Here is a 25164-nt window from a genome sequence, read left to right as displayed (position 1 = left end):
ATGGCGAGGCGGCAGCCGTGGTGGGGTCTCAGAGGGCCCACCACCCCGCTACTCCTGCTCCTTCTCCTCCTCTCTTTGTTCCCTCCTAGCCGGGAGGAGCTGGGGGGCGGCGGGGGCCAAGGTTGGGACCCGGGGGTAGCTGCTGCTACGGGGCCAGGGGCGCGGATCGGCGGCGGAGCCTTAGCTCTTTGTCCCGAGTCACCCGGGGTCCGAGAGGATGGAAAGCCTGGCCTGGGAGTCAGGGAACCTGTCTTCGTGGGGCTCCGAGGGGGAAGGCAAAGCGACCAAAGCGGTCGAGGGCCCCCTGAGCAGCCGGGGTTGGGAGCGGAATATGGAGTCAAGACATTTGGCAGCCGCGGGCAGGAGACAGGACAAGGACCAGGGTCTCTGTTATGCTGGCGTCCAGAGGTCTCCTCTTGCGGGCGGACAGGGCCGTTGCAAAGAGATAGTCTGTTGCCAGAACGTCTTTCCCCAGGGGTCCCGGGCCCAGAGAACAGCTCTCCCTTCCCTTCGGACCTTCGGATTCGGCCCTGTGGTTCCCAGCCGGTGTTCTCTCAGAGGAATACTGGGAGAGGCGCCCCCCGAAAAGTGGGAACCACGCGCTGCTGCGGGGAATTATGGGCGCCGGGGCGCAGGGGTCAGAGCGAGAGAACCAAGACATCCCAAGCGAGGAGGACAGGGCCCCGGCCGGACCGCCCTCCCGGGGCCGTGGGATCCGGCCCCGGGCTGGATTCAGCACCTCGCAAGGAGAGGACAGCTCCCGCATCTGGTTCAGCACTGCGAGAGTCCCGGACAGCTCCCGAGCCAACGCCCGAGCGCATGCGCTCCCGCGTCCTCTTCCGCCGCCGCTTCCTCCCGCAGCGCCCGGGGCCGCGCCCCCCTGGGGGCCCGACCGAGCATGGAACCTGGAGAATACCCCCAGCGAGCCGGGTCCGCCCCCGTCGCGCCGCGAACCGCCACCCACAGTTTCCTCAGTACAACTACCAGGCACTGGTGCCCGAGAATGAGGCGGCGGGGACAGCGGTGCTACGCGTAGTGGCGCAGGATCCGGACATCGGCGAGGCCGGACGCCTAGTCTACTCGCTGGCTGCGCTCATGAACAGCCGCTCGCTGGAACTGTTCAGCATCGACCCGCAGAGCGGCCTTATTCGCACAGAGGCTGCTCTGGACCGCGAGAGCATGGATCGCCACTACCTGCGCGTGACGGCGCAGGATCATGGCTCGCCGCGCCTCTCGGCCACCACCATGGTGGCCGTGACAGTGGCCGACCGCAACGACCACGCGCCGGTATTTGAGCAGGCGCAATACCGGGAGACGCTTCGCGAGAACGTGGAGGAGGGCTACCCCATCCTGCAGTTGCGTGCCACAGACGGTGACGCGCCCCCCAACGCCAACCTGCGTTACCGCTTTGTGGGGCCGCCAGCTGAGCGCGCCGCCGCCTCTGCCGCCTTCGAAATTGATCCGCGCTCGGGACTCATCAGCACCAGCGGTCGCGTGGACCGCGAGCACATGGAAAGTTACGAGCTGGTGGTGGAGGCCAGCGACCAGGGACAAGAGCCCGGGCCGCGCTCTGCCACTGTGCGTGTGCACATAACCGTGCTGGACGAGAACGACAACGCGCCCCAGTTCAGCGAGAAACGCTACGTGGCGCAGGTGCGCGAGGATGTGCGCCCCCATACGGTGGTGCTACGCGTCTCGGCTACCGACAGGGACAAGGACGCCAACGGACTGGTGCACTACAACATCATCAGTGGCAACAGCCGCGGCCACTTTGCCATCGACAGCCTCACGGGCGAAATCCAGGTGGTGGCACCTCTGGACTTTGAGGCAGAGCGAGAGTATGCCTTGCGCATCCGGGCTCAGGATGCAGGCCGCCCACCGCTGTCCAACAACACAGGCCTGGCCAGCATCCAGGTGGTCGACATCAATGACCATACTCCTATCTTTGTCAGCACGCCCTTCCAGGTCTCTGTCCTGGAAAACGCGCCCCTGGGCCACTCAGTCATCCACATTCAGGCAGTGGATGCAGACCATGGAGAGAATGCCAGATTGGAGTATTCCCTAACTGGTGTGGCATCTGATACACCCTTTGTGATAAACAGTGCCACTGGCTGGGTCTCTGTGAGTGGTCCCCTGGACCGTGAGTCTGTGGAGCATTACTTCTTTGGTGTGGAGGCCCGAGACCATGGCTCACCCCCACTCTCAGCTTCAGCCAGCGTCACAGTGACTGTGCTGGATGTTAATGACAATCGCCCTGAGTTCACTATGAAGGAGTACCACCTACGACTGAATGAGGATGCGACCGTGGGCACCAGTGTGGTGAGCGTGACTGCTGTAGATCGTGATGCCAACAGTGCCATCAGCTACCAGATCACAGGAGGCAACACTCGGAATCGCTTTGCCATCAGCTCCCAGGGGGGTGTAGGTCTGGTGACACTGGCTCTGCCACTGGACTACAAGCAGGAACGGTACTTCAAGTTGGTGCTAACTGCATCTGACCGTGCCCTTCATGATCACTGCTACGTGCACATCAACATTACAGATGCCAACACTCACCGGCCTGTCTTTCAAAGTGCCCACTACTCAGTGAGTGTGAATGAGGATCGGCCAGTGGGTAGCACCGTGGTGGTCATCAGTGCCTCTGACGATGATGTGGGTGAGAATGCTCGTATCACTTATCTCCTGGAGGACAACCTGCCCCAGTTCCGCATTGATGCAGACTCAGGGGCCATTACACTGCAGGCCTCACTGGACTATGAGGACCAGATGACCTACACACTGGCTATTACAGCTCGGGACAATGGCATCCCACAGAAGGCAGACACTACTTACGTGGAGGTGATGGTCAATGATGTGAATGATAACCCTCCACAGTTTGTGGCCTCCCACTACACAGGGCTGGTTTCTGAGGATGCCCCACCTTTCACCAGTGTCCTGCAGATCTCAGCCACTGACCGGGATGCTCATGCCAATGGCCGGGTCCAGTACACTTTCCAGAATGGGGAAGATGGGGATGGAGATTTTACCATTGAGCCCACCTCTGGCATTGTCCGCACAGTGAGGCGGCTAGATCGGGAGGCGGTGCCAGTGTATGAACTGACTGCTTACGCAGTGGACCGAGGTGTGCCCCCGCTTCGGACTCCAGTCAGCATCCAGGTGACGGTGCAGGATGTTAATGACAATGCACCGGTCTTCCCAGCTGAGGAGTTTGAGGTGCGAGTGAAGGAGAACAGCATTGTGGGCTCGGTGGTAGCCCAGATCACTGCAGTGGACCCTGATGAAGGCCCCAATGCTCATATAATGTACCAGATTGTGGAGGGGAACATCCCTGAGCTGTTCCAAATGGATATCTTCTCTGGAGAGTTGACAGCACTCATTGACCTGGACTATGAAGCTCGCCAGGAATATGTGATTGTTGTGCAGGCCACATCAGCCCCTCTGGTCAGTCGGGCCACTGTGCACGTCCGCCTGGTTGACCAGAATGACAACAGCCCTGTGCTCAACAACTTCCAGATCCTCTTCAACAACTATGTATCCAACCGCTCAGACACTTTCCCCTCAGGCATCATTGGGCGCATCCCTGCTTACGATCCTGATGTCTCTGACCACCTCTTCTACTCCTTTGAGCGAGGCAATGAGCTGCAGCTGCTGGTGGTCAACCAGACCAGTGGGGAGCTTCGACTCAGCCGCAAGCTAGACAACAACCGCCCGCTGGTGGCCTCCATGTTGGTGACTGTCACAGGTGAGGGGCGGGGGTTAATCAAGTGAGCCAGTGACCTCAGCCTGTTAGGTCCTCAGGGGCCCCACAAGGCACTTCAGACCAACGAGGGATTTTCAAGCCTTCCAAGAATCCCTTAAGCTCTGGGTTCCTGCACCCCACAGGATCTGCCTCACAGGTTAGGGTCATATAGTCTCTGTTTAGGGTCTTGGGCAGTCTCCACAGAACCCCAAAGATTCTAGGGCATTAGCAGACCCCATAAAGACTGTAAAGAACTGTCTGCTGACTGTAAAGAACTGTCTGCTTGTTAATCTAGGGATAGCTCCCCTCCCTCTGAAAGGCTAGAGGTCCTGCGGTAATGCCCTGGAGGTCCCAGGAAAAGCCAGCATAGGCCAGTCAGCCCACACCACATCCCTGTTCAGATGAAGGGTTACTTTGGGTCTGGTATGACCCTCAGACCATCTGTGGAGGAGAGGGAGGCCAGTAGTTTAGTGGCTGGGAACAGCAGTTTACTCTGGCAGCCTCAGGCAGAGAGCAGACCTGGCTGCTGCTGAAGGGGCTGACTAAGGCCCTGCCCTTTGGGGAAATGTCCAGAGGTCCATCTGCCTCTTTTCTGCAGCCATGTCCCCAGGCCTTCACAAGCTGTTCCTTCATAGGAGAGCGCAGGCAGGAGAAGCTCTTGCAGTCCTGAATACTGGAGGCTGAAGGGGTTGGGAGAGACTTTACCAGTGCTTATTCCCCAATTCTGGAGCATGGACTCCTGGCACTGCCAATGAAGGCACATTCATCCCTCAATTCACTGGACAACCAACCCTGTTGGCCACCCAGTGTGTACTAGGGTCTGGAGACAAGGCATATAAGCACCTCATGCTCATTTCTGGGGGTGGGCACTTAAATCGCAGGACCCAGGTCTGGGGTGATGGGCAGCTTGCTGATTCAAGGATGCTGAGGAGGAGGTCAGAGTCCAAGGCCCTCCTGGAGAGAAGGAGCTTGCTGACCCAGGGTTCTGGGGGATGAGGTTGAGTGGTCACAGGGTTAGGGACCCTTCTAGTGCCCTGGGAAAGCAGTTGACTGACCAGATATAGGCGATGGGTGATCCCTGACCTAGAGGGATACTTTTGGAGGGCATGTTTTGCTGGTTCTGCAGTGCTGGGGGATGAGGGGAAGGAAAGTCAGTGGTCAGTGGCCTTGGTTCCTCTTTCTGTCCTGATTGGCCTGCTGACCATGATAACTTGGGGAAGGGTGGGTTACTGACCACTTAGAGACCTTCTTGTGTGCTTTTGGAGGAATGACTTGCTGACCCATGGGCACTGTTGGGGCAGAGAGGGGGTTGGTTGATCCCTGGCTCAGGCCCTTCCCTGTGTTGGAGGGAGGCAAGAGGAAGCAGCAACTTGTTGACACCTTGATGCTGAGAGAGTTGGTGATCACAAGCTTCAGACCTCCTTGTGTCCTGGCATGGTCAGCCTGCTAACACAGAGGTGCTGGGGGACTGAGCAGTCACTGGCCCCAGCCCTCTTATGTCCCAGGGAGGAGAAGCCGCTGACCCCAGACTGACCACTTCCCCCACTTCCGCCTGCAGATGGGCTACATAGTGTGACGGCGCAGTGTGTGCTGCGCGTGATCATCATCACGGAGGAGTTGCTGGCCAACAGCCTGACCGTGCGCCTTGAGAACATGTGGCAGGAACGCTTCCTTTCGCCACTGCTGGGCCACTTCCTGGAAGGCGTGGCCGCAGTACTTGCCACACCTGCTGAGGACGTCTTCATCTTCAACATCCAGAACGACACAGACGTCGGGGGCACCGTGCTCAACGTGAGCTTCTCAGCGCTGGCGCCACGCGGGGCCGGGGCTGGATCTGCAGGTCCCTGGTTCAGCTCCGAGGAGCTGCAGGAGCAGCTGTACGTGCGCCGAGCCGCACTTGCCGCCCGCTCTCTCCTGGACGTGTTGCCCTTCGACGACAACGTGTGCCTGCGCGAGCCCTGTGAGAACTACATGAAATGTGTGTCCGTGCTGCGCTTTGACTCCTCTGCGCCCTTCCTGGCCTCCGCCTCCACGCTCTTCAGACCCATCCAGCCCATCGCAGGCCTGCGCTGCCGCTGCCCCCCAGGCTTCACGGGAGACTTCTGCGAGACGGAGCTCGATCTCTGCTACTCCAACCCTTGCCGCAATGGCGGCGCTTGCGCGCGGCGCGAGGGCGGCTACACCTGCGTCTGCCGCCCGCGCTTCACAGGTGAGCGGGAAGCGGGGCTGGGTGAACCTGCAGTGCAAGTGAGGATTGGGCATCACTTGACCGAAACGGGGTCGATTTGGGCGCCGTTAGTCCAGAAGCGGTAGAACCTGGCCCAGAGGGAGCCTAAGGCCGCGAAGAAATAGAGGCTTTGGTGGGGCCGAGGTAGCGAAGGAGGCGTGGCCCTGGGCAGAGGCGGGGCCCTGAGGTCCGCGGTAGTGGACAGGGCGGGACCATGGGAGGGGCTTGGTCGCAGCCAGGCGGGGAGGGAGGGCGGGGTCAGGTATAACGAGGGGCTGCCCACTTGAGGGAGCCGGACTTTTCAGAGGTCTTGGCGCTCGCCTGGAGCGCGTGGCCTTCGGAGGGGCGGGGCCCGCTGGCGCTTTGGCGGGCGTGGTCTTGACCGCCTCTGACCGCGGCTTGACCCCTAGGCGAAGACTGCGAGCTAGACACGGAGGCCGGACGCTGCGTGCCCGGCGTCTGCCGCAACGGGGGCACCTGCGCCAACGGGCCCGACGGCGGCTTTCACTGCCAGTGCCCGGCGGGCGGCGCCTTCGAGGGTCAGCGCTGCGAAGTGGCGGCTCGCTCCTTCCCGCCCAGTTCTTTCGTCATGTTCCGCGGCCTGCGGCAGCGCTTCCACCTCACGCTGTCCCTCTCGTAGGTGCCCGCCCGCATCTGCGCACCTGCACGCGGTCCCCACTACCTTCAAGACCCAGATTCCTGACTGCCCCACCCTGGCGTCCCATAGGACACCGCCCCCTCCTCTCCCTCTCTCACCACTTCCTCTCTCACCCTAGCCTGGGCGGGCTCCCTCAGACCTTCTTGTCACAGGGATGGTGGGTGTGAGGAGGGGTCCGGCTTGTGACGCGGCACCCCCCACCCCAGGTTCGCCACGGTGCAGCCCAGTGGGCTGCTCTTCTACAACGGGCGCCTGAACGAGAAGCATGACTTCCTGGCCCTGGAGCTCGTGGCTGGGCAAGTGAGACTCACATATTCCACCGGTGGGTGCCCCTGCGGACTAGTGTGGGCGCGAGTGGGTGCAGGTATGGGTGAGATGGCTGAGGGGTGCAAGCCCCACGGGCACACCTGAACACACACCTCCACGCCCAACAGACAACAGTGAGGACCACTTTCCCTATGGGAAAGCCCATCTCTCCACGAAGTGTGTGCTTCTCCTATCTGTCCAAAGGCATTCTGGTCCAGCCAGTGTGGCCACCAGTGGGGGGAGTTATCTGATGCATCCAGGGTCACCCTGGGAGTAGCTGTGCCTGCATGACTGGGTGGGAGGAAGAGGGGGACTTAGCAGCTCCAGACAAGCCTCCACACGCATCCACCCCACAGGTGAGTCCAACACAGTGGTCAGCCCCACAGTTCCAGGGGGCCTGAATGACGGGCAGTGGCACACAGTGCATCTGAGATACTACAACAAGGTGGGCACCACCCTTGGCATGGGAGTATGGGGGGAGCTGGGATGCCAGGTTCTGCCCCTCAGGGGTCACCCTGGGGGTCCTGTTGAGTGGTGTGCCTGGGTCTCTAGCCCCGGACAGATGCCCTGGGAGGTGCTCAGGGCCCCTCCAAGGACAAGGTGGCTGTGCTGAGCGTGGATGACTGCGACATGGCTGTGGCTCTGCAGTTTGGTGCTGAGATTGGCAACTACTCATGCGCGGCTGCTGGCACACAAACAAGCTCCAAGAAGTGAGGCCCCCAGCCCCTGATCCTCAAGCCCTCTGCCTGCCAAAGCCCACTCCAAGCCTTCCAATACTGCCTACCAAACTCCCCATCCTTCCCCAAACCACCGTATTTCCCTCTCCCCACTAGGATGCTGAAACCCCACCTCACCTTAACCTCCCTCTCTGTGTTCTGCCCAGACTGCCCACTCCCACACAGTCCCCAGGCACCCACTCCCCCAAAGTTTCCACTCCCCTGGTCTCTCTAATGTCCCACAGCCCACCTGACCCCCATCCCCTCCCCCAGCCACCCAAATGCCTCCCTTTTTCACCCTCGTCCTCAACCCCAGCCTCTTCCACCTTTCCCCAGACCATCTGCCCATCATAAACTCTCCTTTGCACCCCCGCAACAGAAGTAAGTCTCCAGTTCCTTCCTCAGCCTGATCTTACCCTCCCCGCTCAATCACCATACCCTCTGAGTCCTACCCCCTCCATTTCCTATGCCCCCCACCAGGAGCAAACCTACCCTGGCCCCAGTCCCACCAATGACCTGGACCCCTGACCCCCAGGTCCCTGGACCTGACAGGCCCTCTGCTCCTGGGGGGTGTCCCCAACCTTCCCGAGAACTTCCCCGTGTCCCACAAGGACTTTGTTGGCTGCATGCGGGACCTGCATATTGATGGCCGCCGAGTGGACATGGCATCCTTTGTCGCAAACAACGGCACCATGGCAGGTAGGCCATGTCCTCATCATAGGGAAAGGGTGGAAGGCTATATGGATTAACTCAAAATCTGACCTCCTACTTGTCTCCTTTCCTGGCAAGCAGAATGCTGCAGCCTAGCCTTGAGGACCTGAGTCCTACCAATTCTACCCTCCGAGAGAACATGGGGCTAAGATCATGGCCACTTTCAGCCCCCCTGGACCTCTGTGTTTTGCCCCCCCCCCCACCACCTTGTGTTCTTACATCCTCTATGTACCTTCCTCTCCCAGGCTGCCAGGCCAAGCTGCACTTTTGTGACTCAGGCCCTTGCAAGAACAGCGGCTTCTGCTCAGAGCGCTGGGGTGGCTTCAGCTGTGACTGCCCTGTGGGCTTCGGAGGCAAAGACTGTCGGCTCAGTGAGTGGGCAGTCTGGGGCAGGAGGAGCCTGCAGGGTAAATTCTGTTCTTGAGGTGAGGCCTGTGACCCTCCTCCTTTTATCCCACCAGCTATGGCCCATCCCCACCATTTCCGTGGCAACGGCACACTGAGCTGGGACTTTGGAAATGACATGGCTGTGTCTGTGCCGTGGTACCTGGGGCTGGCATTTCGGACACGGGCGAAGCAGGGGGTCCTGATGCAAGTCCAGGCTGGGCCACAAAGCACACTCCTCTGTCAGGTGTGTCTGTCCTCCTGATCCCTCCCTAGACCCTCAGCTCTCAACCTCTAATGCACCAGCAACATTCCTGTGGTTTCAGGCCTGGTCACACAGCATACTTCTGTGCCAGGTGTACTGACTATACTTGACCCTGCTCTGGACCCGGGCCCTTGACCCTCTTCCCCACTATCATATCCTCTGCAGGTGCAGCATACCAGCATAGCTCTCTTGTGCCACCTGCACTAATCCATGACCCCTCGTCCTGACCTCTGCCCCCTAACTTCACTCTCTGCTGCATAGTGTCCCTGGGCACAGTGCCCTATGTGCCAAATATAGCCTTGTCCCTGCTGTACTGACCTCTGATATTCTTGACCTCTGAGCCCTTTGATCTCACCTCCTGATACTCCTAGCCCCAGCCAAACTTGGGGCTCTGACCCCAGGGCTGTGCCTCTCTACCCGCAGCTGGATCGGGGGTTGCTGTCTGTGACAGTGACCAGGGGCTCGGGCCGTGCTGCCCACCTCCTCCTGGACCAGGTGACTGTCAGTGATGGCCGATGGCATGATCTGCGGCTGGAGTTGCAGGAGGAACCAGGTGGCCGGCGGGGCCACCATGTCCTCATGGTCTCATTGGACTTTAGCCTCTTCCAGGTCTGACCTCTAACCCTGGGGTGGTCCATTCTCAGCCTTCAGACTAGACCCACCTCATTTGACCCCACCTCTAGTCCTCTCACTTCCCTCCACTGCACATAGTCTGATATTCTCCCCCGAGTCCCCCTCCTCATGTCCTCGCTCTGAGCCCACTCTGCTACACCCTCCTCACGTCAGGGAGGCTACGCAGATTTCTGGCCTGCTCTTGGGGTACCTCTGCAGCTAGCACTTTGCCAAACTTCTGGAAGCCTCTTCTGGTCTCCTGATCTTCCCAACTCAAAGTCATGGAATCTTAGGGTCTGTTCTGGGTCCAGGAGAGAAGGGCTAGTCTGAGCCCAGCTCTTGACTGAAAACTTTCTGTCACCCGTCCCCCATGCTCCAGCAGGTCCTCCATACTCGGGAGCATCTCATTTCCAGACCAGTCCTCTGGGCCAGAGGGACAGAGCATGGTGGTGCAAGATAAGGCCTAGGATAAGGCCAAGACTGACACTGGGGTAGGGCAGGGGTCCATCAGGTCCCCCCCACACCCCCAGTGCTGACTGTCCCCTTCCTCCAGGACACCTTGGCGGTGGGGAGTGAGCTGCAGGGCCTGAAGGTAAAGCGACTCCATGTGGGAGGCCTGCCCCCCAGCAGTGAAGAGGAGGCTCCTAAGGGTCTGGTTGGCTGTATCCAGGTGAGGGTCAGCATGCGAACATGATATGGGGCAGTAGGGTGAGTGGTCAGAGATCAGAGGTGCCTTGGGACCTGAAATGCTGCATTCACATGGGGGTTGGCATAGGGGTAGTGGTGACCCAGAGCCATCAGAGACAGGTCAAGCCTCTCTGTGCTGTTGGAGGTGAGAGTCTAGCTTAGATTATCAAGGGTCATTAGAGGCCTGTGTCAGGGACAGCATGATTAGGGGTCCCATGGGGCCACTGAATTGGGACCATTGGGTCAGGGTCTACGGTTTGTAGGGAAATTGCATGTCAGGGGTCATCAGACCAGGTGGCTGGCTCTGCTGGACTTGGGACCAAGGTGCTTTGGCATGGGTCTCACCCCTTGCTGGCTGTGTCCATAGGGAGTATGGCTTGGTTCCACGCCTTCGGGCTCCCCAGCCCTGCTTCCCCCGAGCCACCGAGTGAACGTGGAACCTGGCTGTGTCGTGACCAACGCCTGTGCATCTGGGCCCTGCCCACCCCATGCTGACTGCCGAGACCTCTGGCAGACCTTTTCCTGTACCTGCTGGCCAGGTGGGGCCTGGGTGGGAGCAGGGTGATCTGGGGCTCGTGGTGAAGACTGGGGGACCTGGAGAGCCTGGAGGAGGCAGGGACTGAGAAGGACAGGTGCCTGCTTCCTCCCATGCTCTGTGGCCAGTGTCCTGAGCTCCCTGACCCAACCTGCAGGTTACTATGGCCCGGGCTGTGTGGACGCCTGCCTCTTGAACCCCTGTCAGAATCAGGGGTCATGCCGGCACCTCCCTGGGGCCCCCCATGGCTATACCTGCGACTGTGTAGGTGGCTATTTTGGGCACCACTGTGAGCACAGGTAAGGGGCTGGGGGCTGAGATGATGGAAAGAGCTGGTGGGAGTTAGGGAGGGTCACTGAGATGTGGTGGAGGCGTCTCACGTGGCTGTCCACCCCAGGATGGACCAACAGTGCCCACGGGGCTGGTGGGGGAGCCCAACGTGTGGCCCCTGCAACTGCGACGTTCATAAGGGCTTTGACCCCAACTGCAACAAGACAAATGGGCAGTGTCACTGCAAGGTGCGCCTGTCCCCTGTCCCCTGACCTTTTAACTCTTCTGTAGACATGTTTTGTGATTCTTATCCAGCTTGCTGACCTCTGCCACCTGATTCAGCCCCTGACCTCTTACCCCTATGCTGTGACCTAACTGCCATCTCTTGTCCTTGACATCTAACCCCTCTCTTATGTTTCATTTGAGGCCAGTCTTCCTTCTGGCCTGTGAGCACTGTTCTCCTGACCCTTTGCCCTTGATTCCACTCATTCCCCAAGCCCTGACCTGAGACCCCTACCTTAAGCCCTGACCTCTGACCTCAGGCCCCTGACCCATTCTCAAACAGGAATTCCATTACCGACCGTGGGGCAGCGACTCATGCCTCCCATGTGACTGCTACCCTGTGGGCTCCACCTCACGTTCATGCGCCCCCCACAGCGGGCAGTGCCCCTGTCGCCCAGGAGCCCTTGGCCGCCAGTGCAACAGCTGTGACAGTCCTTTTGCAGAGGTGACAGCCAGCGGCTGCCGGGGTGAGCAGGCTCCACCCAGCTCCACATATAGAGGGCTGGCTCTGGCACGCTGTCACCAAGTCCCATGGCATGCTTGGCTTCTTGGGTAGGGGCTCCGGGAGGCTTCTCTGAGGGAGACCACTTACACCCAGGCACTCCCACATTTGCCCCAAGTATTTTGAGGACCTGTCACAGAATCTGATGGGCCAGCTCCCATGAGGCCAGCAGCAGAGTGGTAGGCAGTGGGCCTGGGGTAGGTGGGGGGCAGTGGATGTAGCTGTCCCTTGCTCCAGCCCCTGGCTGCCTGGCTCAGTGCCTCCTTCCTCCCTAGTGCTCTATGACGCCTGCCCCAAGTCCCTGAGATCTGGTGTGTGGTGGCCTCAGACCAAGTTTGGTGTCTTGGCCTCAGTGCCCTGTCCTCGGGGGGCTCTGGGTGAGTACCTGGGGGACAGGCAAATAGCTGAGGGTCGGGGTAGGCCTGACCTCTGACTTGCTAGAGCCACCTCTTTTCCTGAGTTGGTCGGCCTTGTTCCTACAAAGAGGTGGGAGTGGGGTAGGGGTCGATGTGGGCCCCTCCCTACCTCTTAGGGGCTCTGGGTCCCTCCCCACATCCTCATTGAGCCTCCATCTGTTTCTCTTGGCTTCTGGGCAGGATTGCGGGGTGCAGGTAAGGGGTACGTGTTTGCTCAGGTGCGCTGCCCCCTCCCACTGCCAGAGCTTTTGCAGATCCCTCTTGCTGCCTGAAGTCCCTGCAGACCCCTCCCCACTGCCTGAGGTCTCTAAAAAGCTACTCCCAACTTCTTGAAGCCCCTGGAGGCCCCTTCCTACTGTCTGAGGACCCTGGGGGCCCTTCTCTGATGCCTGAAGTCCTCAGAAACCACTCCCCACTGCCTGAGGACACCCCCTCCCCACACACACACTTCCTAAGGTCCTTGTAGACCCCTTCTCAGTTCCTGAGGTTCCTGCAGGCCTCTCCCTACTACCTGAGGTCCTGAAAGACCCCTGCCCTCTGTTTGAGGACCCCACAGACTCCTCTCTGTTGCCTGAGGTCCTCACAGAACCCTTCCTGCTGCTTGAGGTCTCTGCAGTGGCTGGACAGAGACTGTCTGCGTGTGCATGCTCTTGTGTGTGTCTTTCTGTGCCTGTGCACGTGTCTGTGTCTGTCTTTGGGGAGGGGGTTCTGTGTTTAAGTCAGGGGGCCTCTTGCTGGTGGCTACAAGCTATCTTAAGGCCCAGGTCAATTCTCATTCAACTCTAATTCCAATCTCACAGATAAGGGAGAGATGGCAGCAAAGTCACCACTGGGGCAGTTAAAATTTGTGTGAGAACTTTCACCCCCACCTCATTTTGGTCACAAAATTCTCTTGGGGGCGCACTGTGTATCTGTGTGTTTGTCCTGGGCCACACATCTACTCGTGTGCAGGTGTGAGCATTGGTTTGTGTTCTTGCCCTGGGCCACACGTCTGTGAAGCTGTCCCGGCCTGTGTGTGTGTGTCTGGGTGCACATGCACACACACAGTCCTGCCCTTGTGTTCTTCTTTATGTCATGGTGGTTCGAAATGGTCCACAGACCCCTCAGGAATTGACTGACAAGCGCCTGGGGCCCGTCTGGGCTGGGGGCTGGGGCTTTTCTATCCAGGGGTCCAGCCGTGGATGCCTACTACCTGGTCTCTGCTTCAGAGCTCCCCCTGGGGTAGGGGAGGGTGCTGTGGTCACCTCCTCAATGAAGGTGTCCAGGCCCCAGGCCTGACAAGGGGTCAACTGCCTTCAGGAGCTGCCGTGCGGCTATGCGACGAGGACCAGGGTTGGCTGGAGCCTGACCTCTTCAACTGTACCTCCCCTGCCTTTCGAGAACTCAATCTGCTGGTGAGACTGCCCAGACCTTGCCCTGCACTCAAGACCAGCCCTGGCTCTGGCCCTGGCCTCAGTCTCCCCAGGCCTGTGCTGGGCCCCAGACATCATGCCCCAGCCCTTGACCTCCTGGGCTTTTCCCAGTTGCCCTTTAATCCAAACCCTTCTTGTTGTGAGGCTTTTGAGAAAGGCCTAAGGGACCACAGAGCGACCATCCCCATCTTTGTCCTGGCAGCTGGATGGCCTAGAGCTGAACAAGACAGTCCTGGATACTGTGGAGGCTAAGAAGCTGGCTCAGAGGCTACGGGAGGTGACTGGCCACACTGACCACTACTTCAGCCAAGATGTCCGAGTCACTGCCCGCCTGCTGGCCCACCTGTTGGCCTTTGAGAGTCACCAGCAGGGCTTCGGGCTGACAGCCACACAAGACGCCCACTTCAATGAGGTGGGGCTACACCTTGGGCTCCCTATCCCCTGGCCCTGACCCCCGCCCCTCTGCTCAGGCCCCTCCCGACCCCGGGGAAGTGAAGGCCCTGGATTCTCTCTCTCTCCCCTTGTCCCCTCCAAAGCCATACCCTTACCTACTGGGACCTCTCTGAGCACCTGGCCAGACCCCTCAGGCATGCCCTGTCCCCTCACACATCCTCACCTGGCTGGGCCCACTTTCACCTCCCTCCTCCCAGAATCTGCTGTGGGCCGGCTCTGCACTGCTTGCTCCAGAGACCGGGGACTTGTGGGCAGTGCTGGGGCAGCGGGCCCCCGGGGGTTCCCCAGGCAGCGCCGGGCTGGTGCAGCACCTGGAGGAGTACGCAGCCACGCTCGCGAGGAATATGGAACTCACGTACCTGAATCCCGTGGGGCTGGTGACACCCAACATCAGTATGTGGAGGGTAGGGTGGGGTGGGGCAGGGGGCCGTGAAAGGGCAAGGACCTGGAGGTCTGAGGGGTTGGGGGCTATTGATGTCAACATTAGTGGCAGGAGGCTGTGCTGCCACACTCAGCGCTTTGCAGGGACAGGCTCTGCGCTGGTAGCAAGGAGGCTATGGGTTGTGGAACTTGGGTACAGGATAGGAGGAGGAGGGAGTGGGACCCTCAGCACAGGGAGGAGATCCTTGATGGGTCTCACCCCTCTTCCTCCCGGGCAGTGCTCAGCATTGACCGCGTGGAGCACCCCAGTCCCAGCCGGGGGACCCGTCGCTACCCTCGTTACCACAGCAACCTTTTCCGGGGCCAGGATGCCTGGGATCCTCACACGCACGTGCTGCTGCCTTCCCAGGCCCCACGGCCGTCCCCACCTGAAGGTCAGAGCCCTGGGGTGACCCCTGGGCCAGATCCTGTTTCCTTGCCCCCCAAGCCAGATGCCATGTCGCCCTCCTGTCAATCCTCCCCTTGCCAGACCCTCCCCCTCACCACAGGTGACCTCGCCCAGGCCTTGATAGTCAGGATCCAGCGCTGGGGGGACCCATGTGTCCTTCATGGGCTCGTGCTCTCTGCACCCACCCTGGTTCTGGAGCTGCAAAGGGAAGAGGTTCCCATGCTTGATGCTGGGTTGGGTTCAGAGCTGCGTTTGTGGGTGCTTGGGGTCAGAGGTCACTGACAGTGACTCCTCCCCCTCCTCTGGCAGTTCTGTCCACAAGTGGCAGCAGCATGGAGAACTCCACTACCTCGAGTGTGGCCCCCCCACCGGCCCCCCCAGAGCCCGAGCCTGAGCCTGGGATCTCCATCGTCATCCTCCTGGTTTACCGCACCTTAGGGGGGCTGCTCCCTGCCCAGTTCCAGGCCGAGCGCCGGGGCACCAGGTATGAGTAGAGTTACTCCCAGGCTCCTCACCCTTGGGCTTCCTGCAAGCTTCTCCCCAGCCTAGCACCCCCTTTTTTGGTGGACAAATGAGCAGGTTCACAATCATACAGAGAGGCTCCTGCCCTTGACTCTGGGAGCCTTGTCCATGCTGGGCTCCATGTGAATCATGTTCTGGGCAGTTGTGCAAATGAGGAGGTAGACACAGAGCCACAGCTGGGGCCAGGCACATAAAGGATACAGGAGCCAGACAGACAGGCAAACTGGCCGATGGAGATAGGCAAAGCCGGGCTGACTGAAGGAGGTCAGCCGGGGGTGGAAGGGAGGGCACTGAGAGGCAAAGTCTGTAGCTGCTTGGGCTTCAGACTCCAGTGTGGGCAGTGGATCCGAAGCCTCTCAGCTGCATTTCTGCAGAACCAGGCCATGGACTCCTGGTCTTGAAGCAGCCCAGCAGAGGCTAAAAGGGTTCTCAGAAACAGCATCCACTCTAGGGCATCTCAGACTCTGGGTGGGCCATGGCAAGTGACATGAAGACAGTGAGGTGGGCAGCCAGAGCTTGGGGAGGTCAGCAGTGCCCAAGCCCAGGTGGGCTGTCTCCTCAGGCTTCCCCAGAACCCTGTTATGAACTCCCCGGTGGTCAGTGTGGCTGTGTTCCATGGACGCAACTTCCTAAGGGGTGTCCTAGAGTCCCCGATCAGCCTGGAGTTCCGCCTGCTACAGACAGCGAATCGCAGCAAGGCCATCTGCGTGCAGTGGGACCCGCCTGGCCCGTGAGGACCTCCACTCTGGAAACCCTTGGTCCCCCTGGTAGCCCGTGGGAGGCCCAGCCTGCCCCTGGGGCCCCCACCATTCCCCCTGTGCACCCAGACCCATGAGGAATGCTGCTCCCCAACTCCAGGCACCCTCGGCCCCTCCCACTGCCTCTCACAAGCCCCTGCCTGGCGATGGGGCACTCCCCAGAGGGGATGGTAGTTCTGACTGCCCTGTGGCCACAGGGCGGACCAGCACGGCATGTGGACAGCACGGGATTGTGAGCTGGTGCACAGGAACGGGTCCCACGCACGGTGTCGCTGCAGCCGGACGGGCACCTTCGGGGTCCTCATGGATGCCTCTCCCCGTGAGGTGGGGCTGTGTTCAGAGTCCTGAGGAAGTGGGAGGGTCAAAGGGCAGGAGTGCCCAATTCCCCAATGACCATCCCTGTCCCCACAGCGGCTGGAGGGTGACCTGGAGCTGCTGGCTGTGTTCACCCACGTGGTCATAGCAGTGTCTGTGGCCGCACTGCTGCTGACCGCGGCCGTCTTGCTGAGCCTGCGCAGCCTCAAGTCCAACATGCGTGGGATCCATGCCAATGTGGCTGCTGCCCTGGGAGTGGCAGAGCTCCTCTTCCTGCTGGGGATCCACAGGACCCAAAACCAGGTGCAGGGTCAGGGCCAGGGGACCTGTGTCCTGATGACCTCACCTGGCCCAGGAAGGCCTGGGGCCAGAGTTCAGGGTCAGAGATCAGGGGTGCTCAGGTTGGGGCCAGGGTTTGGGACAGGATGCTGGGGTAAGGTGCAGTGGTTTAGGGGTCAGAGGTGGGGCGTGGCAGGAGAGGTCCTGACGCCCCCCAACCCTGCCTTCAGCTGCTGTGCACCGCGGTTGCCATCCTCCTGCACTACTTCTTCCTCAGCACCTTCGCGTGGCTCCTCGTGCAGGGGCTGCACCTCTACCGCATGCAGGTCGAGCCACGCAATGTGGACCGCGGCGCCATGCGCTTCTACCACGCCCTGGGCTGGGGCGTCCCTGCTGTGCTGCTGGGTGAGGGCCCTGCTCACTGGCCTCATCCAGGCCTGTGACCCCTGACCTCCATCCATCACATGGCCTGACCCCTGCCCCTGCCCCCAATCCTGATCATGACCCCAACCTCAATCCCCCTTGCCATTTGCTCAGGGAGGAGCCTGCTCTGCCCCCACCCCAGCTTCTCCCCATACGTGAGAGCGTCAGCAGCTCTAGAATACATCCCCTCTGTCCTATCTCTTCTCCCCCACAGGCCTGGCTGTCGGCCTGGATCCCGAGGGCTACGGGAACCCTGACTTCTGCTGGATCTCGATCCACGAGCCCCTCGTCTGGAGTTTTGCAGGCCCTGTCGTCCTTGTCATCGTGGTGAGTGCCCTCCACTCAGTGCCACCTTGCGCTCCCCTTGGTGGGGGGGAGCAGGAGGTGGCCCTGCAGCAGGTGTGGTGGTATCAGCTGAGGGGTGCCAGGTGGCAGTCTGCAGGCTTCCTGGGCTTGGCCTCCATTTCTGTTCCTGCCCAACTGGCATGGAGATGGGAGGTGTGGGGTCAGAGACTCGGCTTCCTCTCCCTACCTCTGTCTCTCTCTCCACCTCCATCTTTCAGTCCCTCTCTGGTTCCCTATCTCTGACTTTTTCTATGATTCTAAGCTCCTCTGTTTCTTTTTTTTTTTTTTTAAATATATTTGTTTATTTGCACTGGGTCTTAGTTGCAGCAGGCGGGCTCCTTAGTTGCAGCTCCCCGGCTCCTTTAGTTGTGGCACATGGGCTCCTTAGTTGCGGCTAGCAGGCTCCTTCATTTTGGCTCACTGGCTCCTTAGTTGTGGCATGCTAACTCTTAGTTGCGGCACGCATGTGGGATCTAGTTCTCTGATCAGGGATTGAACCCAGGCCCCCTGCATTGGGAGCACGGAGTCTTAACCACTGCGCCACCAGGGAAGTCCCCCTCTTCTGTTTCTCTTTGTTTTTGATCTATGTATTTTGTATATGTGTGTGTGTGTGTGTGTGTGTGTGTGTGTCTGTGTGTCTGCATATGTTTCTCACTGGTTCTGCCTCTCTCTCTGTGAGTCTTAGTGTCTCTCTGTCCCTGTCTCTCTGTCTCTCTCACTATCTCTGTCTCTCTCTGCCCTGCCCCTGTTCCACATGTCTGGCCACGGGTCCAGATGAATGGGACCATGTTTCTCCTTGCTGCCCGAACATCCTGCTCCACTGGACAGAGGGAGGCCAAGAAGACCTCTGCGTTGTGAGTTGGCTGGCTGGAGGAAGTGGGGGATTCTCAGAATGGCAGCCCTCTCCTGGGTGGGGTTTGGGGGTTCCCAGAGCGTCCCTGGTGCAGGCTGGGCCCCAGATTCTGGGTAGGGGGATGAAGTCACATCTGCCCTGGCCTGCAGTCCCTCTCTGGCACCCTTGCCTTACTCTAGCCCCACAGGTCTGTCTGTGCCCTGCTGTCTCTCCAGTATCTCCCAAGGCCTGGGTGGCTCACTTTGCCCTTTGCCCCGTGCGTTTCCACCTACCTTCCATGCTTTCTCTTATGCCCCACCCCCTGCTTCCAGTCTGCTTTCCCCATGTCCCCTCATGGTTCCCTGAGTACTCTCCTGGTTCTTTCTGTGACCTCCAGACTCCCCTAGTGCCCTCCTGAGACCTCCATGTTTCTGTGGGAGTTTCCTTCCCTCCACGTCCCCTGTGTGTCCTCTTCGTGACCCTGCGTGTCCTCCCATGTCTCCCGTGTGAGCCCTGTGTGACCCACACATGTCCTGTATCCTTTCACGTTCCCGCGGCAGGACCCTTCGCAGCTCATTTCTGCTCCTTCTACTGGTCAGTGCCTCCTGGCTCTTTGGCCTCCTGGCGGTCAACCACAGCATCCTGGCCTTCCACTACCTCCACGCCGGACTCTGTGGGCTCCAGGTAACTCTGGTGCCCCTCCCTCACCCTGGACCAGGTGGGGCTTCAGTAGGGTGGGGCCCAGGGCCTTGACCCCAGGCCTAGAGCTGACTCCCACCTGATGACTGACACCAGACGACTGCTGATCCTGGATTGACCTTCACCAGTGCTGAGGCTCCTGGCCGCTTGCTGGTCCACATTGACCTTCACTGACCCCGGTCACTCATGCCACTCTGACCTCTCACTGCCTCTGCTGACTTTCCCTGATTCCCTTACTGGGTCCCCCCTTGGGCTTCTCACTGCCTCACTCTAATCTGCAATGACTGATCCCACTTGCTGACCCACAGTGACTTACACTAGCCCTAGCTGACCCCCTTGTGGCCCTACTCTGACCTCTGCCTCATTTCTGACCTCTCACTGACCTTTACTATCCCCTCAATGATCCTTGCTGACCCGCAGGGCCTGGCAGTGCTGCTACTCTTCTGTGTCCTGAACACAGATGCTCGGGCTGCCTGGACACCAGCCTGTCTGGGCAGGAAGGCAGCGCCCGAGGAGGCCAGGCCAGCGCCTGGGACGGTGAGGGGCTCTCAGGGCCAGGGAGTCAGGGTGGGGGCCCCGGGAGGCCAGGGTTTGAGGCTTCTCCAGGCTGGCTCACACTCCTGTCCTCACCACCTCCCCAGGGCCCCGGGGCCTACAACAACACGGCCCTCTTCGAGGAGAGCGGCCTCATCCGCATCACTCTCGGCGCCTCCACCATCTCCTCAGTGAGCAGTGCCCGCTCTGGCCGGACCCAGGACCAAGACAGCCAGCGGGGCCGCAGCTACCTCAGGTGAGGGGAGGGGCCTCCTCGTGACGGGGCACACAGCTCAGACCAGCCCCACTTTACCAGGGGTTGGCATTACCAGGTCCTCGGGGTGGGTCCACCCATCTCGGCCATCTGGGCCTCTGCTGCTGCCTCTGCCCCAGATACCTCCTGCCACACACCCAGGGGTGCCTTCAGAGCCGTTCCACATGCACCTGACTGTTTACTCACGGACACACCTGCCTCCAAAGCACCCCATCACATCCCTCTTTGATGGGGGGGCTCCTGCATTTCCAGGGACAATGTCCTGGTTCGACATGGCTCGGCTGCCGACCACACTGACCACGGCCTCCAGGCTCACGCTGGCCCCACTGACCTGGACGTGGCCATGTTCCATCGAGATGCTGGTGGAGGTGGGAGCCTGGCCCAGGGAGGAGGGAGGTAGAGGGTCTCTCCCCCATTCCTCATTCTTCTGCCCCAAATTGGGAGCAGCAGCTGACTATGCTGGGGTGAGCTCCCCCGAGGTCACGGCCCCAGGAAGCATCTACCCGCCCAGGCCTGGTTCTCCTGGCAAGTCCCAGCCCTTCTGTCCCTACCCCTACTCCAAGCTCTCTCCCCAAGGCCCCAGCCCCCTTGCCATAGCCTTCCTCAAGACCCCCAAGTCCCTCACCTCCCCTGGCCACCACTGTGTCTTCCTCCTGATCTCCCAACTCCAGGCGCAGACTCTGACTCTGACAGTGACCTGTCCTTGGAGGAGGAGAGAAGTCTGTCCATCCCATCCTCAGAAAGTGAGGACAATGGCCGGACGCGGGGGCGTTTCCAGCGTCCACTCCGCCAGGCAGCCCAGAGTGAGAGGCTCCTTACACACCCCAAAGGTGATGGGGCCCTCTGACCCCATGGGCGACCAAGAGATACCCCATATTCCATTTGGTGTGACTCAGAAAGCCTGCTATCCCCTGAAGATTCCTGGGACCGACTTATTGGGAACCTGGGGTCATCACTGGGCCCCCACATACCTCTCCCCATCCAGCCTCCCAGCAGAGTTCTGCTGGCTAGAGACCCAGGAGCGGCCTAGGCAACAGAAGAACAAGGTCAAGGATGTTACAGGGTGACATGTCATCTCTCCAGCCCCTCCTCTTCCCTGAGGGCTGTGGTTCAGCCTGGTCTTCCTGACCCCTCAGCCGTCAGGTTCCCCCACCTCCAGGCTCTATCCACCTCCAGTCAAGAGTAGGGGGAGCTTATCAGTATCGCCCTCACTGGATGATTCCATTGATCTCTGAGAGACACTCTCCTATTCCTACCTCTGCTCCATGAGAAAGACCCAGATTTCAGGAGTCATTAGGGTTAGGGGGCCACTGAGTCTGGTTCACAGGGGTTGTGAGTCACTGGGGTGACTCCTATTATCTGCCCTGGCTCCACAGATGTGGATGGCAATGATCTCTTGTCCTACTGGCCAGCCCTGGGGGAATGTGAGGCTGCTCCCTGTGCTCTGCAGACCTGGGGCTCTGAAAGGCGCTTGGGACTGGACACCAGCAAGGACGCAGCCAACAACAACCAGCCGGACCTGGCCCTGACCAGTGGAGATGAAACCTCCTTGGGTCGGGCCCAGCGCCAGAGAAAAGGTATGGATCCCTGACTTTGGTCTGTGCCTCAAGGACCCTGGGGACTGCCCATGCCCTGAGCCAGGGGATTTCATCCTCCTAATCCAAATAGCCTCACAGGGATCCTGAGAGCTTCTCTTGCTCTGTTATGGGGGTTTCTGTTCCTCTACGCTGCTTCACAGTCCCAGGGGACTGCCTCATCCTGACCTGAGAATTGCCTGCCCCGCATACCCTGGCCTGCACCACGGAGACCCCAGAGGCCACTCCTGCCTCAACCCAGGGGATTCCTCCCCCTGCCCCAACCCCAGTCTGCTTTGCAGGGACCATAGGGGCTGCTCTGCCCCAGATCTCAGAACTTTTGCTCTAACCTGGAAGGTTTCTGCCGCCTTATCCTGCTTTACAGGGGCCCCAAGGGGTTGTCCCTGTCCCAACTCAAGGGGTTTCTCCCTTCACCCCTGCATCACAGGGACCCCAGGGACTGCTCTTGCCCCAACCCTGGGGATTCCTGCCTCTTTGACCCTGGCCTGCATTACCAGGACCTGCAGGCTGCCCCTCCTCTGACCTTGGGGAGAGGTTTGCCCCTACCCCTGCACCACGGGGACTGCCTCTGTCCTGACCCCAGGGATTACTGCCTCACTCTTACCCCTATCCCGCAGCCTCTCTGGGATTCCCAGGAACGGCCTCTGTACCCCCTCCCCAGAGGGTTTCTGCCCCCAACCCTGTGTCACAGGGATTCCAGAGGCTGCTGCATCCCTAGACCCAGGGAGTTCCTGGCCCCCATACACACACTGTCCCCCATTTGTTCCTCCCACAGGCATCCTGAAGAACCGATTGCAGTACCCGCTGGTGCCACAGACCCGGGGCACCCCTGAATTGTCCTGGTGCCGTGCAGCCACCTTGGGCCACCATGCTGTACCAGCTGCCTCCTATGGTCGCATCTATGCCGGAGGGGGCACTGGCAGCCTTTCGCAGCCAGCCAGCCGCTACTCCTCCCGAGAACAGCTGGACTTGCTCCTCAGGCGGCAGCTGAGCCGTGAACGACTGGAGGAGGCCCCTGCCCCTGTTTTGCGTCCCCTGAGTCGGCCAGGTTCCCAGGAACGCCTGGATGCCGTGCCAGGCCGCCTGGAGCCCAGGGATCGGGGCAGCACCCTACCACGGAGGCAGCCACCCAGGGACTACCCTGGTGCCGTGGCTGGCCGCTTTGGGTCACGCGATGCTCTGGACCTAGGGGCGCCCTGCGAGTGGTTGAGCACGTTGCCCCCGCCCCATGGTGCCCGGGACCTTGACCCACAGCCCCCACCTCTGCCCCTGTCTCCCCAGTGGCAACTCTCAAGGGACCCCCTCTTGCCATCCCGGCCCCTGGACTCTCTGTCCAGGAGCTCGAACTCAGGGGAGCGGCTGGACCACGTGCCTAGCCGGCACCCCTCGCGAGAAGGCCTTGGGCCACCCCCGCAGCTGCTCAGAGTTAGGGGAGACCCAGCCAGTGGCCCTAGCCACGGCCCCTCCACAGAACAGCTGGACATTCTCTCCTCCATCCTCGCCTCCTTCAACTCCTCAGCTCTCTCCTCCGCCGTGCAGTCCTCAAGCACACCCTCGGGCCCTCATACTACCGCCACACTTTCTGCCACAGCCTCTGCGCTTGGGCCCTCCACGCCACGCTCTGCCACATCCCACAGCATCTCGGAGCTGTCACCCGACTCAGAGTAAGCAGGGTCTGGCCACCTGCTCAGACCCCCATCAGTTTAGGGCAACCTCCCGTGCACCGTGCCCTGTATTCTGCCACAGAATGGGGTGGGGTTTGGCAGAGAGCCTGGGCTACCCCAGGCACTGCGCAGCCAGGGCGCCACAGCCTGAGGGCAGAAATCTGGCAGCGAATGGGGTGATTAGCAAGAACTTGCTGGCTGTATGACTGGGGCCTGCGCCTCCTGGACTAAGGAGGAGAGTGAGGTGCCTTCCAAAGGGCTTGAGCTAGTGGAGGGGGGAAGGCAGGAGCCAAGGCCTAGAAGCGGGAGGTAGCCTGGTATGTGGAAGCAGGGAGGTGAGGAGGCTTTGCTTGGGAGGCTTTGCTTAGGGTGTAGTATGGGATAAGGAGGGACCAGAAGTAGTGCCAGGATGTAGGTGCCTTACATGCCAGGCTGAAGAACTTACTTTGAGAGTAAATCATTCATTCACCTACTCCTTCAGTCAATGTTAAGTTCCTCCTGCCTGTGGGCACTGTGGGGTAGGACACACAGGAATTGAGTTGGGACCTGGTGCATCTCAGAGTAGGGGATGGCAGACATACCTGGGAAGCAGCTGGGTACAGGAGTCAGAGACGGAGTGGGGAGGAACCAGGAATTACCAGGTCTTGGAAGCCAAAAGCAGAGTTGAGTTTTAAGAAGGAGGAACAGCTAGGTCAGGCTCTGTGGAGGTCTGTAGGGTGAGAGAAGGCTTTCTGTAGGTGGAGGGAAGGAGACCCTGGGATTGGGGCAGGAGACCAACAAAAAACCTGAGCAGAGATGGGGGAGAAGACAGGAAGGAGAGAGGGGCAGGAGATTTTGGGGCCTGGTACCCAGGGCTCTGGAAGGATGCTGAGGTGGGGATGAGAGGGAGCTGTGAGCACCACCTGGGTCCTCCTGCAGCCTAGCCTTAGGGTCTGACTGTTGGGGGAGGGCTGGGGTAACTGAGCAGTGGTTCAGGCTCTGGACTCACACTTGACCTCTCTGAGCTTCAGTTTCCTCATCTGCAAAGTATGTCTGTGGTAGCAAACTCTTTGAGGTGTGGAGGTTTTTTTTTTTTTGGCTGTGTTGGGTCTTCGTTTCTCTGCGAGGGTTTTCTCTAGTTGTGGCAAGCGGGGGCCACTCTTCATCGCGGTGCACGGGCCTCTCACTATCGTGGCCTCTCTTGTTGCGGAGCACAGGCTCCAGACGCGCAGGCTCAGCAGTTGTGGCTCATGGGCCTAGTTGCTCCGCGGCATGTGGGATCTTCCCAGACCAGGGCTCGAACCCGTGTCCCCTGCATTAGCAGGCAGATTCTCAACCATTGCACCACCAGGGAAGCCCTGTGTGGAGATTTTTGAGACAAAATCTGTCAGGTGCTTAACAGAGTCTGTACATAGTAGGTGCTCACTAAGTGCTTAGAGGAAAGACATAGGTGGCCAGCCAAGGGGCCTTGCTGGTGAGTCTGGGGGTCCAGAATGGGTGAAGGGCTCTGAGAACCCCAGAATGGGCATAAGCACGCTAGGGACTGAGAGGCGAAGGTGATGGGGGAGGTGGCCCAGGTCCGGTTTGGTGGGGGAGTCCAGAGGCACCTGACTCTCAGCAACCACCTTCGATCTCCACATTCATCTCTGCAGAGTTCCCAGAAGTGAGGGTCACTCCTGAGGGGCAGACGTGCAGATGAGGACCAGCCGAGGGCGGTGGAGGATTTGGGCTAACAGAAGAGACTCCAGGAGTTGGGGGCTGACCCCATGGCAGCCTCCTATACCCCCGCCCCCCAGCTCTCTCTGTTGCTGCAGTGCTGGCTGCCCATGCCCGTCTGTGAGCATGTGAGCAAGCGTGTAACAGGTGCACGGAATGAGGGAGCTGAAGGGAGGACTTTTATACGTTTTGTACCTTTGTAACCAGAGAAATATGCTTATGTTA

General features: G+C 60.0%; 1 protein-coding gene across 1 annotated transcript; it reads left to right on the top strand.

The window, feature by feature from the left end:
* CELSR3 (cadherin EGF LAG seven-pass G-type receptor 3) lies at positions 1 to 24926 on the top strand. The gene is made up of 35 exons (XM_059939565.1): positions 1 to 3742; positions 5298 to 5948; positions 6377 to 6602; positions 6831 to 6946; positions 7287 to 7375; positions 7483 to 7640; positions 8182 to 8345; positions 8603 to 8728; positions 8819 to 8988; positions 9430 to 9615; positions 10172 to 10288; positions 10673 to 10844; positions 10998 to 11139; positions 11238 to 11358; positions 11676 to 11859; positions 12170 to 12271; positions 13610 to 13704; positions 13925 to 14134; positions 14373 to 14568; positions 14835 to 14990; positions 15314 to 15488; positions 16089 to 16256; positions 16482 to 16608; positions 16696 to 16902; positions 17109 to 17283; positions 17516 to 17628; positions 18421 to 18500; positions 19039 to 19162; positions 19598 to 19714; positions 19819 to 19967; positions 20238 to 20347; positions 20657 to 20815; positions 21362 to 21562; positions 22356 to 23244; positions 24876 to 24926. Exons 1-35 carry the CDS (start codon positions 1 to 3, stop codon positions 24901 to 24903), a joined length of 9945 nt encoding a protein of 3314 aa, XP_059795548.1. The 3' UTR covers positions 24904 to 24926.
* Positions 24927 to 25164: the final 238 nt, after the last annotated feature.

Source organism: Balaenoptera ricei, chromosome 11, assembly GCF_028023285.1.
Source record: "Balaenoptera ricei isolate mBalRic1 chromosome 11, mBalRic1.hap2, whole genome shotgun sequence".
Classification (NCBI taxonomy): domain Eukaryota; kingdom Metazoa; phylum Chordata; class Mammalia; order Artiodactyla; family Balaenopteridae; genus Balaenoptera; species Balaenoptera ricei.
Note: the sequence above shows the minus strand (reverse complement) of the source record. Positions and strands in the feature narration are given on the sequence as shown.